The sequence below is a fragment of the Aedes albopictus genome, chromosome 3 (assembly GCF_035046485.1).
Source record: "Aedes albopictus strain Foshan chromosome 3, AalbF5, whole genome shotgun sequence".
Taxonomy (NCBI): Eukaryota; Metazoa; Arthropoda; class Insecta; order Diptera; family Culicidae; genus Aedes; species Aedes albopictus.
In genome coordinates this window covers 83,524,428-83,538,143 of record NC_085138.1, presented here as the reverse complement: position 1 = coordinate 83,538,143, position 13,716 = coordinate 83,524,428, and the positions used below count along the sequence as shown (strand labels likewise).

Genomic DNA, 13,716 nt, shown 5'->3' with positions numbered 1-13,716 from the left:
CCTTACGATCATCTGGGTTAATTTGGTTCAATGTTAAAGCCGATTAAAATAAGTTGTAGGATGAATATGGGAGCGTGAGATTACTGATGGCACACATACCCTATGTTGATCAACACAAACCAGCCCGGCTAGGAAAAGTTTAATAAGAATTGCATTTTGACACTGAATAATGTACGCAATAACCGCCAAATGAAAGCACATTCAGCTTCAGTAGCAAGTAGGTACGCATGGTTGGGTGGTGCGCAAGCCACGCGCATTGAAAGCATGCAATGATGACGGTGAGAAAGTCTCTTTTTTCTTCGTTTTTTCTCTCTCGTTCAAGCCGGTGGGTTGAACACGATGAGAGACACCGAAGCCAAGCTGCATGCAAGTTAACCGCGCTTTTTGGCGCAACACGGTGAGAGTGGCTCACACAGCGGTATGTTGGTTTAGCAAAAATGGTTCTGTTAGAATTTAGTTGTAATCATAGAGCGCTTTTTGATTTTGGGATATTGCCCGTTGCGAAGATTTATAGATTCCGACGCAAATAAATGATTAGGCTCATTTTTAGCGTACATGCATTATAAATGTTTATTTACAATGCAAAACTATCAACAAATGTGTGCTTAACAACGTAGCGTAAAATATTCACCAGGATGCTGTCTGTTTAATACCTGTGAGCCCACGCAAGAAAAATCTACACAGAAAAAACTGTTGTGTAATATTACATCTGAACTGCTGCAACCCGATCATTCCGTCGGTTGCATGAATATTACACAGGACGATGTAGACATAAGAACAAAAGATTTTACATCAAAACGATGTAATCGTACATAGGAATCGTGATTACATTGATTATTATGTACATCGGAATGAGTTACATCGGGCGGGTTGCATTTATTTTTTGCTGTGTACGCAACTAATTTTCGCGCAGGAGTCTAAACAGGTGGAATCTCCGCAATAAGAACATGACGACATTCACGTAATTGAACTATTTTCTACTGAAATCCGTTTTCTGCGGAAGCATTGTCATGTGCGATTTGAATGAGTTTAAGCTCAATCCTATGCGAATCATTTTTAGCGTCAAACAAAAACGCGCACGAGAGACTCCCAGCATGTGATAGCAAACGTTGTTCAAATTCTCCTGTAGAACGGGTTGATCTCACACATTTACACCTCCAGCCGTATACGAACATCCGACCTATTGCAGTGTGTTGGGGCGTTCATATATGGGAGCTTGTTCAACAGAAAAAGTTGAACTACGGTGCGGTGTGCTTGTTTTGATTCTCAGCCGTTACACGGTGGGTATAGTTGGGCGACTGTCTTATAGTGGTGGGATGGGTGGTACGCCCCAGATTTTTTGTTCTAACGGAGATGCAATGTATTGAAGTCTTGTAAAAACATTGTCTTTAAGTTTCTGTGTTAATATAACATTTAATCCATATCATTTAGGTTAAATTTAAATGACAAAGACTGGGATGGTGAAACAATTCCTATTTATTTTCTTCCAAATCGAATACCTGTGCAATGAACCGGTTGAACACGCCGACGAGACGCCTCTGACTAAATACACCATGCAATAAGGCTTCAGGGACAGTTCGTCGAACTGAGTTGATTATGGTATATGAGACTCGGCCCTCCGGGCCTCGGATCAAAAGTCGGTTTTTCGAGCGATATTTATGGATGTAAGAAGGGTAAAAAACAGTAGGCTGGCAGTACGACACGAGTACGACCTGAGAAGTACGACGTTTGCCGGGACAGCAAGTGCGAATATGAGAGTGCGAATAAAATCCAGTTAAAATCAGATAGAATCAATGAGAATATTTTTTCCTGTGCGTAGTTTTTGGGCACAAGTTGCGTAGACCACTTGGACCGATTCCTAATTCATCCAAATTTGCGCGCGTTCAAGTGAACCTGAATGAACCGCATGATGAACACTCGTTTCTGCTTTCATCGCTTTCATGAATCAACATGTAGCATAAACAGTATCCTTTCGAAGGAAGTTTATGCTGTCCGTACTGTTCGCTGGCCCGCAGGGCATCTTGTAGAAGTAATCACGTTTTTCTGCGTTGTTTAAGTGACATTATTTAGATTGATTTCATAAGTGTTTTAGTTAGGAATTGTTTCACATGAGTGACTATTTTGTGTTGACTTCGAACAATGAATCGAGCCCGGCGCAGCACAGCCGTTTACAACAAAAAGACCCCTAGAAGGCGGGAGCAGGTTAGTGACGATGATTTCGAGAGTGATGGGTTTTCGGACGAGCCTGACGATGATGATGGGGACTTCTCGGCCAGCGAGGAAGAGTGGCTTCCGGGAAAGGATAAGGAAGGCAAGAGCGATAGTGCAGAAGGGCAAGGAACCGTATCGGATGAAGACGAAGACGAGGAATCGGAAGGGGTGTCGGAGAATGAGGAGGGAGGTTCAGGAAGTGACGAGAGTGTGGTAGCTACAGGAAAGAGCGGAGCTAAGAAAAGGTAAATTAGTGGGAGAATAATATTTTGAGATTGTTCATTGATCTGCTTGAGTTTTAGGACGTCGAAGCCGTCGAACAACCCATGGCCCAAGAAGAAACGGCTTTCGCCAGCAACGAGAGACGAACTGTACAAGCGTACCAAGAAGAACTTGCTTAGGGAGGTGGACCCAGAATTACCCTCTTTGAACTCCAGTCTGTCGGATATCCTGAAGCAGTGTCAGTTCCAGAAGAAGAGAGACTTCTCCCACTGTTCAAAGCGAGAACCCGCCAAGGTGACCAAGAAAGCAAAGGGCGAAGATGACTCAGACAGTAGCGGTGACGATCACTTGATGAAACCGGAGGAGTTGGATTTGTCTTCCAAATTTTTCGATAAGGTTGACACGACAAAGCAGCGCCATTCGGAAGAAGCTGCTCCGCAGTTCGATTGCAATGCAAGGATGCGGTTGTCGGACAGTTCGGAGGATGACGAGCAAGCAGAGGAATCGATACCGGCGTCCATTCAGAAAGTGGCCGCACAACAGTTGATCAACAAGATAAACGAGTCGTCAGGCGAGTTTTTGAATTTTAACAATTTGGGAGAGTTCAACAAGAAGATAGAGGAGGCGAAGAAGATGCTGAAGGAGTATCAAGCGAAGGAGAGTCAGGCAGATTCTGAGAATGCGGCTGGAGAAGACGTTTCAAATTTATTGGCTCTGGGTGAGGCGGAGGCTGGCACCTCACCTGGTGGGAGGGCAGATGCTGGCCAACAAAATGAGGAAGCGAGTGAAGAATCTGATTGGGAAGAGGTGGAAGATGCCGCCAAAAGTCAGAGCCAGCCGACGGGGCAATTACCGGAGGACTATCATATAACGGTGGAAGTTGAGACGGCTAAGACTAAAAAGAAACGATGGGAGGAGATTGAGATGGAACTGTACATCAAGCGGCAGATCAATAAGGTCAAACGGGCGAATCAACTAGCATTCCACAAGAGTAGCGTTCTCTGCACGATCGCAGGAGGGAAGAAGTTGAACGAAATTGTGAACTCTGAAGGGATGAGAGGTAAAGCGTTGTCCCTTATGCAATCCAGTCAATGTGTGTTGAAGGGAAAGATAGATGAAAAGTTTGTAGAGCAGTTGATGAAGTGGTTCAAGGGGACATTTGAGCTTACTAGCGAACAAATTATGGGCCCAAAATCCGCAAAATTTAGCTTCACTCTGGCTTTGGAGCTGTTCACGCAAAAAGTTGTTTGCAAGAGGGATTATGTACTGTTGTTTTTGGTGTGTTTACGTGTAGCTGGGGTCGACTGTCGTCTGGTGATTTCTGCCAACGTTCCGCCGAAACGTCCGGCTATGAAGGATCTATGTCCCATCTCGGAGAGACAGCTTATCGAAGACTTTGAAAAACAATACAAACGTAAAATGGTTGTAAAGTCATCCCCACAACAAGAAGATGAAGAACCTAAGCTAACTATTGTAAAGAATGAAGAAATAAAGACCGAGGATAAATCAGCTGATGAAACATCGTTGAACGAAAAAAGTGAAGAAGCGACCGAAAAAACTACTCGGAAGACTAACAAACTTTCAGCCAAAACTTCAAAATCTTCAAAAATCTCCGGAAAATCACTTTCTAAAATTGAAGTTGTAGATCCGGCGGTAGAACCTCGCCGTACTAGAACACGCGCAAAAAGCACTCGCAATGCTTCTGCGGACTCTTCTAAGAAATTAAGATTTTCTCCAGAGCCTGAAGTTCTTTCAGGAGAACCCTCGGGAAGTCCAGCAAAGGAAAACGCCCGACCCAGAAGATCTATTCTGAAACGTGCTTCGCCCCGGGTGGCCAACTCTCCTAAACGAGAGCCCCTCAACAGCCTGATCATACCGCAGTTGGATGGAATCGACGACTTGAAATCGACTCCAAGAAGCGCCCCGATTTCGCGCCGACTTCGAAGCCGAGTTAAATCTTTGTCCGATCCTAACGCCAGTTCCCCGTTCGCCAAGCGTAAAACCAACACACCGCAAGCCAAAGAAAAGAACAACAACCAACCGGGTCGAATATCCAAGAGAAAGCTCTTCGACGTTGCCAAACCGCTCAAAGAACCGACGACAGCAAAGCCAAAGTCCGCCAGAAACAAAATCCTTACGTCGGATTCGTCCGACGAAGAACCTCCCAAGTCGGAACCTCCATCACCAGCTCTGAATAAGAAACGCACCACCAGCCGAAAACCCAAACCCCCACATTCATCGGAGGACAGCGATTTTGAGTCACCTGGCAAGAAGAAAGCCAAACGCTCCAAGAAGGTCAAGTCCGAATCACCGAAAGCGGAGTCGAAAAAGATAGCGGGTGGTAAACGGTCGACCAAGCAAAAGCAGCCGAAGAAAAAAGTAGTGGAGGAAGAGGAGGGCGACGACGGCGTAACAACGGCATCGGCAGCCACCAAGATGAACTTCTGGATCGAGTTCTACTCGGACAAGGACAAACGGTGGATCACGGTGGATTTGTTCACCGGGAAGATCAACTGCGTGGACTATTTGGCGGTAAGTTTTGGGAAACGGAATCAATCGTCTGGAAAAGACAAGATTTTGCAGAACACTACAAATGCATTGTTCTCCCCGATATCTTCTTCTTCTTCTTCTTCTTCTTTATGGCTCTACGTCCCCACTGGGACTTGGCCTGCCTCGCTTCAATTTAGTGTTCTTTGAGTTTTTCCACAGTTATTACATAATTGAAGGCTTCTTTTGCCTGCCATTGCATGAATTTGTATATTGTAAATTTTCCCGACCGGAACGGGAATCGAACCCGCCGTCTCCGGATTGGCGAGCCATAGCCTTAACCACTAGGCTAACTGAAGACCCAGTTATGGGCACCACAAATAGGACAACTGTTAGCAGAGTCCTTCAAATGCACTTTTTTTCGTATCGAGCCCTGCGTTTGGGAACTTTAGATACGAAAAAAAAAACAAAATGGAACATTACAAATGCACAAAACACAAACATATGTAACGCATAACATTAATTGTACCCAGTTATCTAAATAGGTAACGTCATGGGGTGGGACACTCGATCTCGTATTACAAATATTACCAATATTAGCTAATATAAATGCTGATATTAGAAATATTATCAAGTGCTCATTGGTTTGTTGGCGTTGATGGCAGATGTCAAAACATTATTGTTGAATTAGGTAAACCAACATCATTTGAACACTCGAACCGGTACAGCATTTGTGTTTTCTTCTGCTTCCAGATAGTGGGCCGGAATCTACTATAACCTAATATAACCTAAGAGTTATATTCTTGTATTACAATGATGTTCTTCACGTGGGACGGCAAAGCTAGAGCCGCATAATGGAATCCAAAACACAACTGAACATTGTTTTACAGAGGGCTGTTAGTTTTGATCGGAGACTGGGACCACTTCCGCTTGGGGGTCGATTGGGAGAGCCTCGTAGGCTGGAGACCTGGCCTGGAATGCTTCAAATCATAAGAAATTAGTATTCCGGATGATGCCAGTAATTTTTGGTTGTCGTGGTCCATCTTTGGCTCGAAACTGCTCGGAACATCCATACAATGTATAAACATTAAAATGAATCAAAATTAATACTAAATTATAACAAATTGTTAGATTTATTGCTGGTATAGTATTGAACAAAGTTTTTTTATGTCCAAGTAGATCAGCCTATCCATTTAGCGGGTCAGTGTTAGCCATTGCTAATCCTTCCCAGAACATGTGTAGGAGCTCGGATTCACGCCGGCCCTCTGCAGGTCGACATGAAATCCATACGGCTGGCGCGGCCTTCACCAATTGATTAGTTAGGGTTCTCACAGGTGAAAATGGTCGCGATTGTATTTCAATACTGTTTTGCTGAGAGGTTGAATTTGGTCGTGTTTTGGATCCCACTTAAAACTGTGCGCCGCCTGGATGTGTTCCCAGAAACAGGTTAATCAGAAATTGAAAAATAATCTCAGCTGATAGTTTAATTATTAAGATAATGATAATAACTTACCGTATGGGACTGCACTCGGGACCGCATTTATCAATATATTTACCTTCATATGTCAGTAGTGTTTCTAGGTCTTTGTGTAGAAGAAAATCACAGCCACCTTGATGTGCATCATCGATATTACTGAACTAATATAATATTAATCGATATTAATAAATATTACTACCAATATTAGTGAGTGTCCCACCCCATGGGTAACGTATAGTCCAATCCCAGGATGGCGAGATTTCATTATTGTTCTTGGATTGACTGATGGAATCCTGTAATCGTATTTCTTCTGGTGGATTGCCTTTTTGTTCGCAGCGTTGGTTGCTTACAAAGCTTGAATTTGGTCTAGGAGTTTCTAAGCCTCAGGAAGGCATCTAGATTCCGGCAACAGCATACGACCGTCTGCCGTTTGATGTCCGTGTTAGGGGACGGCTTGCGTGTTTCGTACTAGATCGCTGCCTGAAATGACTAGAGCGCTACAAATGCGCATTTACAAACCATAGTATAGCATACAAAATAAACTGACAAAATGTTCACAACAATTTACGAACGTAACACCCGTCCCTTTCCTCCTACTTTGTTGTTGTTGCGTATTTCCATGTTTGGCTTGAGGGACAGTGACAGCCTCCTGCTTTCTCCTTCCTCTCTATAAACTTTCACAGCACAGTGTCAATCCATCCAATAACGCCTATGAGTTATGCAATCTAGCGAACTGTGCCGCACTATCTTCAGAGTCAGATATAAAACTTTATCTTTCATCTTACGCCTGGCATCCACGCACCAATGTGTGAACCATTTGCCAACCATATCCAACCAACATTCCGACATCCGCATGAATTTTTGCAGATGCAGAGGTACACTGAAAAAATAAATCACATATCACATGGAAAATTTCCATTAGTTTGGCTATATAACTGTTATTGGATTTTCCGATGAAAATTTCTTCGGAAATTTCACATGAAATCTATACGGTACTAGCTGTCCCGGCAAACTTTGTCTTGCCAAGCTGTGGTGGTTTGACAACTGTTGGGTTCATTGCAGCACGGCACTCTAGATCAGTTTTATTGCGATCGTGTTGATTTTCTTCCCAGTCCAAGAAAAATCAAGTTTTTATCAATTTTGTTACTTTTTAGATGATTTTCACAACTTTTACTACTTATAAACACAGCCACCGTGAAAACGAATCGAATCGTGCAAGAATCATGCCAATCGGTTCATCCGTTCGTGAGTTTTGTTGCCTATAGATATAGATATGATATGGAAAACATTAGGAAATCACATAACTTCTATTGGAAAATCACATAACTTCGCAAAATCTATGTGATATTCCCATATAATTCAATGGATACGCGTATGGAAACAGTCCATGTGAAAATCAGATGAAAACAACGTGAAAACTTTTTTCAGTGTATATTCGGTTTGCTGTGGATAGTGGTTTCGCAGCGCGGTGTCACGAACACTAATGCAAATCTACTGGTTGAAAATATGCCCATTTGAATTTGCTGGGAACAGCTGATCTTTGTTTACTATTTTCAACCAGTAACTCAAGTGGTGTTCGTGTAATGCAGCGTGTACGTACACGCAACACTACTAAAAGCAGAAACCACTATACAAAGGAATGATTGAAATCCTTCCCCTTCCCCACCTGCAATCTGACGTCATTGTCGCCTAAAAATAGACGAACACTGGAAATGACTACTTCGTCTCTGGCAGATATCTCATTGATTGCTTGTGTGAGTCTGGCGGTCTGGCGATACTGGGCATCCACGGGCGGTCAATCAAGCTCAAGCTCGAGGTGCCTCACCAGAATGGAATACTGAAAGAAATCAGGAGTTTTTCTGAGAGATTCCAGAATTAAATTAAGAGCTTATAGCTCAATTCTCGCTTTCGATCGTCCATCAAACTCGTCCATTTCATTTCCTACCAGCGTCACGCCACCAGTCCCATCAGCTACGTGTTCGGGTTCGATAACCGTGGTCACATCAAGGACGTCACCCCGCGATACGTCCAGCATTGGAACAACGTGAGCCGAATGTTGCGCGTCGAGCCCAAGTGGCTGGAAAAGGCCCTGAAGCCATTCCAGGCCAAGAAGACGGCACGGGAAAAGCTGGAGGACGAAGAGCTGAACAAAATCCACATCGATAAGCCGCTGCCTACCACGATTGCTGAGTATCAACTATGGGTACCTAGCTCCATCTGTTGATGACTGCTGTGTAGTAGTGCAGTCATTAACAGATGGCGCCAGTTTGAAACTGTGCTCAGAAACACAGATTTGAGATGACATATATGAGAGACAAGCGTGAACTGACTTGGGAAACGGTTTTTGGGACGTCAAACACCAAGAAAAGCACGCGCCTCTGGTTTTGAACTCGACAATTAGTTAAAAAATCAAAATGCAACCTAATTCCAGGTGCAAAAACCACCCGCTGTACGTGCTGAAGCGCCATCTGCTCAAGTTTGAAGCCCTCTACCCGGCGGACGTACCCAGTTTGGGATTCGTCCGGGGCGAGGCCATCTACGCGCGGGAATGCCTTTTTGTGTTGCAAACTCGAGAAAAGTGGTACAAACAGGGCCGGGTGGTCAAGCCGTTCGAGACGGCCTACAAGGTGGTCAAGTGTTGGAGGTACGACAAGCTGAAAAACGAGTGGCTCGGGAATCAACCGTGCGATATTTTCGGCGTTTGGCAAACCGAAGAGTATGATCCACCGACGGCGAAGAATGGGCTGGTCCCGCGGAACGAGTACGGAAATGTGGAGCTGTTCACACCGAAGATGTTGCCCAAGAAGACGGTCCATTTGCAGCGTAAGTGTTGTTTTAGTCTAGAAAGGGATGGTGTCTGCAATAGCTAGTAGACAAGCTTAATAGTCTAATGTCTACCGCTTCTGATTCATGTACAGATGGTCCTACCGTCCTACGTTCAATCCCTAAACCAAGAAACTCTCTAGCAATTTTCCCTCAGTTCCAGGTTTGAATCGGGTCTGCCGACGGCTCGGCATCGACTGCGCCCCGGCACTGACCGGCTTCGAAAAGGCCCGCATGCGTATGGTTCCGGTCTACGATGGGTTCGTGGTGTGCGAGGAGTTCGCCACCAAAGTCGTCGAAGAGTGGTACAAAGAGATGGAGGAGGAAGACCGCCGCGAGCAGGAAAAGTTCGAAAAGCGTGTCTACGGCAACTGGAAGCGCCTCATCAAGGGACTGTTGGTGCGCCGAAAGCTGCAAAACAAGTACAACTTTGATAATCTTTAGAGAAAACTGTGCTGGCAGCAGTATTATTGTATTGTTTGTGTTAATTTGAATGATTCAACAAGTATTGTATGTTTATATGTTCTTTTTTCAATACTCAAACTTTTATGCATCACAAACTGTCGAAATTGTATTTATTCTGTAGTCTACTCCTTACAAGTAACCCCCTGATCAACTTTCTCCAATTATCGTAGATCCTCTTTTTTCGTTTTTCGTGTTGTCTCCTGACCTGTTCCTGCTGATCTGTTTCGTATTGTGCTAGCACTTGCTGTTCAAACTCCTTGCAAATTACAATGCCTTCGAATACCGGATGGTTACCTCCAGCGTGAATACCGAATCCAACCACTGCAATGGCGTAGTCCACGTTCAATTTCCGGCACGTCTTGGAAATGTTGATTTCTATAGAATGGAAAATACATTTTGGTAAAACTTCTACTTATTTTCGTGGAAACAATTCGAAGCGTTTTTGGCAACACTGATTTACAGCTGTCAAAAACGCATCAAACTCGAACGAGGAGTCTAAATTGGAGCAGCAAACGGTGAAAAATCAATTCCGTCGACTTAGGCACCCTACACACTACTCAAACGGTTTGACCAACCTTGACTCCGCCCCCAGGTTGGTGGTTGAGTTGGTGCTGTGTTTGTCCGTGTGTGATGCTGCTTGACGAACCGATTTGGCAGTTCGTCAAACCGATTTGACGGTTGACGGTTTGGTCGGCAAAAATCAAACCAGTTTGATTTAACTCAAACCAACGGTGGGCGAAGCCAATGTTTGACGAACCAATCGTACCGTGTGTAGTGTTGTTGCACAAACGCAGTGCGATTTCAAATGGGGGATGATGTTGGTGCAACCAAAGTGACATGTTGGTGCAACACGATTTGGCAGTTCGTTATGCGGTTGCAGAAACATTCGCTGGTTCGACCAACCTGGGGGCGGAGTCAAGGTTGGTCAAACCGTTTGAGTAGTGTGTAGGGTGCCTATAGGCACCGACGAACCGACGTGACAGTGGTGTTTCAAAACTGTCCCCCCTAAATTTAACGGTCGACCAGCAAAGCGAGCGAACGCTTCTGTCAAATCAGCGCAGGCACGAACCTTTTCCTATATGAATACACAGGGGTTTGGAGACAAGCTATCAAAACAACGCGAATCGTTATAGAGGAGGCAGTAGTGTTCGGCTGTTTTTCATCATGGCGTCGGGGACAACAAATTTGAATTTATTTGTTCTAGCTGTCACGTCGGTTCGTCGGTGTTATAGGGCCATCTGAGCTCCACCCACACACCTAACCACCACTAACAGAAAGCGCAAACATCAAGCTTTCTGTTAATGGTGGTGAGATGCGTGGGTGGAGCTCAGAAGGCCTCAAGTCGACGGAAACGAGTTTGTTTACAAAATGTTGATGCGGCCTTTTCAATTGTTGGTCTTGAATTTAGGAAAAACCAACTTAAGCTTCAGATGCACAGTCCCCCGTGGCAGCATGCAATCCTTAAAAATTTCGATATTTCCGTAGGCATTTCGCGGAACGCGCCCCCCGACGGCCTCCGGCGGAACGTAGTCCTCCGTTTGCCAATAGCCGAACAGTTCCAGTTCGGTTTTCTCGCGCTTCAGCTTGGACATCACCACTTTGTACGGTGACTCGTGCAACCGGATGACCTTGGCGTGACGAAGCCAAACTTCGCGCGAATGCAACGTGTGGACGCATTCACGCGCGTAAATCGGCTCATCGCGGAAGTATCCCAGTGGAGGCGCATCCGGCGGATAGATTGCTTGAAATTTGAGCAGATCGCGCTTCAGACAGTACGAAGGATGGTTTTTGAAGCTGTGAAATGATAAAAGACAATCAAAGCATTACCTATACCTACAGAACCCACTAGCCAAGCGGAAGTATAGACTTACTCTGAAACCTTGTCCGGAACAGGAGCACGAAATCTTAACTGCCGTATTTCCTGCTCATCCAGCAGGTCTTGCATCATCTTGCGGCGTCTGCCAAAGTACCGGATCACCTCTCGTAGCCACTTGTCCCCAACTCGCAGCCTCCGGGAACCCATCTCGTTGGGCCACCAATACCGTCCGCTAACATCCTGCATCGTACCATCGTTACTCCACCCGAAAACGTACGCAACCGGTTGTGGTAGGTGCCGAACGATGTCATCCAGGCAGTCCACCCTACCAGACCGGATGTCCACCGGAACCCAGCGTTTCTGGGCTGGAACAAACACTTCCATCCAGTGGGTTGGACTTTCGATGGGTGCGAGAGGAAATTTGGAATCTTCGGTCGCCCTCTTCTGAACCTTTCTGGGTTTGGGTTGGTTGAAAAATCTCGATGTGGTTTCTGAAGATTTGGGTTTGCGTTTTCTGGCATGACTGTTTAACTTGGACCGCATGTCTACAGGCTGTTTGAGTTTCAGCTTCCACAGGCTTGGTTTATGATCCATCGGTGGTTGATCCAAAAGATGTCGTTGCTGTTGCTCGCCACAGTCATCAGCAGCGCCATCTATTTGTGGAATTTGCGAGAAGTTCACAAACTCTGGTTTCTGCTTTAGAATTTCCGCGGTGGTCAACGGGACGTTTTTGTATCGGTCCGGCGGAAGCGGTTCTATGGATTTCAATGTATGAATCGAGCTCTTCTGGGATTGTGATGGTCGAATCTTTTCTTTGGTGTGAATTGGTGCTTTTGATATCACATTTAGGTGCATTACCAATCTAGCCTCTATCGACAGAAATCTTAAAATAGCTATCAAAAGCAGTAATACAGAAGCTTGTGAATGTAAATTAAGATAAGTTTTGAAAATTGCACGTGATGTTTCTGATATGTTGCTTATACTTCTAAAGATATCACATATCGTAACCAGGTAGTCCATTTCGGTTTCATCTGGTGTATCGACATCAAAATGTTCCAAAATTCGAAAAAGTTCATCAGAATTAGAACTAACCAAACTGTTTATTGTCCTGTTCAAATGAAAACCATTGCCAAGTAGACACAGCAAGTGTGTCTTGTGCAGCTGCAATTGCTTTTCCCGTTTCTCACTTTGGAGCAATCGCCTCAGCTGCGCATCGACGTCGATCACTTTCCCGCCAGCCTTACTGATCTGTTGACTAACGATCACCTCAACGTCCTTTCCATCATCATCGCTGAGATTTTCGACATGTTGCCACTCTTCATCGGAAACTTCTAGCTTCGCGCTGGATATCATTTTAAGATTTTCCGCCTCATGCAAAGCGTCCGCAACTTCAATCTGCTTCCGGTCACATAACTCCTGAGATTTACAATCATAATTCTCGAAAAACTTTCTCGCCTCCTCCTGACTGCGTCCATAATCAACTAATTGGGTTAAAATTATATTCACCGCCTCCTCTCCATCTGAGTCGCTGTCCGATTCCATCCGCTCAACGGTACTCACTTCCGGTTCAGAGTTTCGCGCCAAAACTACCGACGAATCGTCGCCGTTTTCGGCACCCATCATTGGCTGCACTTGCTGACTGAAAAACTCCGAATCCAAATCGATGTCCTCCAAGCTGACCAGATGATCCCCGACACTGCTTCCGGAACCGTCCGAGTCACTTTCGACGGCAAACAGATCATCAGATTCTTCTGCTGCTTCCGATGGCGGTGGTATACAAGTATCCTTGCTTGTGCTTAGAATGTGCACAGAGTTGTTGGACGTTTCCGATTTTTTCGACAATTTGCTGAAAATCTTCTCCCGTAGCGATAGCTTTTTACCGGGATCCATTTCCGGTTTATCCGCACAGAAATCGCACTCTGGACGCGGGGTTTGTTTAGATGTCGAATTGGTTTCCCACCTGGAGGAGTTCAGCGCAAAGGGCTAACATCGCTTACCACTGCACATTGCGAGCATAAGTTGGACAAAAAAAGGGAAATCCATCAACTTGCGTGAATCTAACATCCAGCAACCAACAACCTTTTTTATTTTTCCGTGTTTTTACTGGTTGGTGTGAATCTAACAACCAGTTTTTGTACCGTACTTCAACAATGGAGTGACTTTGTACCGATAAGACGATTATTGATGTAAATCATATGCCCGACCAGTTGCAACA

General features: G+C 44.9%; 2 protein-coding genes across 3 annotated transcripts; one reads left to right on the top strand and one right to left on the bottom strand.

Annotated features, from left to right (window-relative positions):
• Positions 1-1,832: 1,832 nt before the first annotated feature.
• LOC134284094 (DNA repair protein complementing XP-C cells homolog) lies at positions 1,833-9,958 on the top strand. The gene is made up of 5 exons (XM_062842379.1): positions 1,833-2,456; positions 2,514-4,965; positions 8,346-8,587; positions 8,829-9,220; positions 9,378-9,958. Exons 1-5 carry the CDS (start codon positions 2,140-2,142, stop codon positions 9,662-9,664), a joined length of 3,690 nt encoding a protein of 1,229 aa, XP_062698363.1. The 5' UTR covers positions 1,833-2,139; the 3' UTR covers positions 9,665-9,958.
• Positions 9,729-13,446, bottom strand: LOC134284095 (uncharacterized). 2 transcript variants are annotated; one of them, XM_062842381.1, is made up of 3 exons: positions 11,557-13,446; positions 11,051-11,479; positions 9,729-10,060 (listed from the first exon to the last, which is right to left on the bottom strand). In XM_062842381.1, exons 1-2 carry the CDS (start codon positions 13,389-13,391, stop codon positions 11,071-11,073), a joined length of 2,244 nt encoding a protein of 747 aa, XP_062698365.1. In that variant the 5' UTR covers positions 13,392-13,446; the 3' UTR covers positions 9,729-10,060; positions 11,051-11,070. The 2 variants fall into 2 exon arrangements, with proteins under 2 accessions (XP_062698365.1, XP_062698364.1); XM_062842380.1 differs by having other exon boundaries at positions 11,105-11,479.
• Positions 13,447-13,716: the final 270 nt, after the last annotated feature.

Coding starts and splice junctions, on each gene's coding strand:
- LOC134284094 (XM_062842379.1), top strand. CDS start 2,140: ATGAATCGAGCCCGGCGCAGCACAGCCGTTTACAACAAAAAGACCCCT. Junction 4,966..8,345: donor ACTGCGTGGACTATTTGGCG/GTAAGTTTTGGG, acceptor ATTTCCTACCAG/CGTCACGCCACCAGTCCCAT. Junction 8,588..8,828: donor CTGCCTACCACGATTGCTGA/GTATCAACTATG, acceptor ACCTAATTCCAG/GTGCAAAAACCACCCGCTGT.
- LOC134284095 (XM_062842380.1), bottom strand. CDS start 13,391: ATGGATCCCGGTAAAAAGCTATCGCTACGGGAGAAGATTTTCAGCAAA. Junction 11,480..11,556: donor GTTCCGGACAAGGTTTCAGA/GTAAGTCTATAC, acceptor ATCATTTCACAG/CTTCAAAAACCATCCTTCGT. Junction 10,061..11,104: donor ACTGTGCATCTGAAGCTTAA/GTTGGTTTTTCC, acceptor TCCATTCTATAG/AAATCAACATTTCCAAGACG.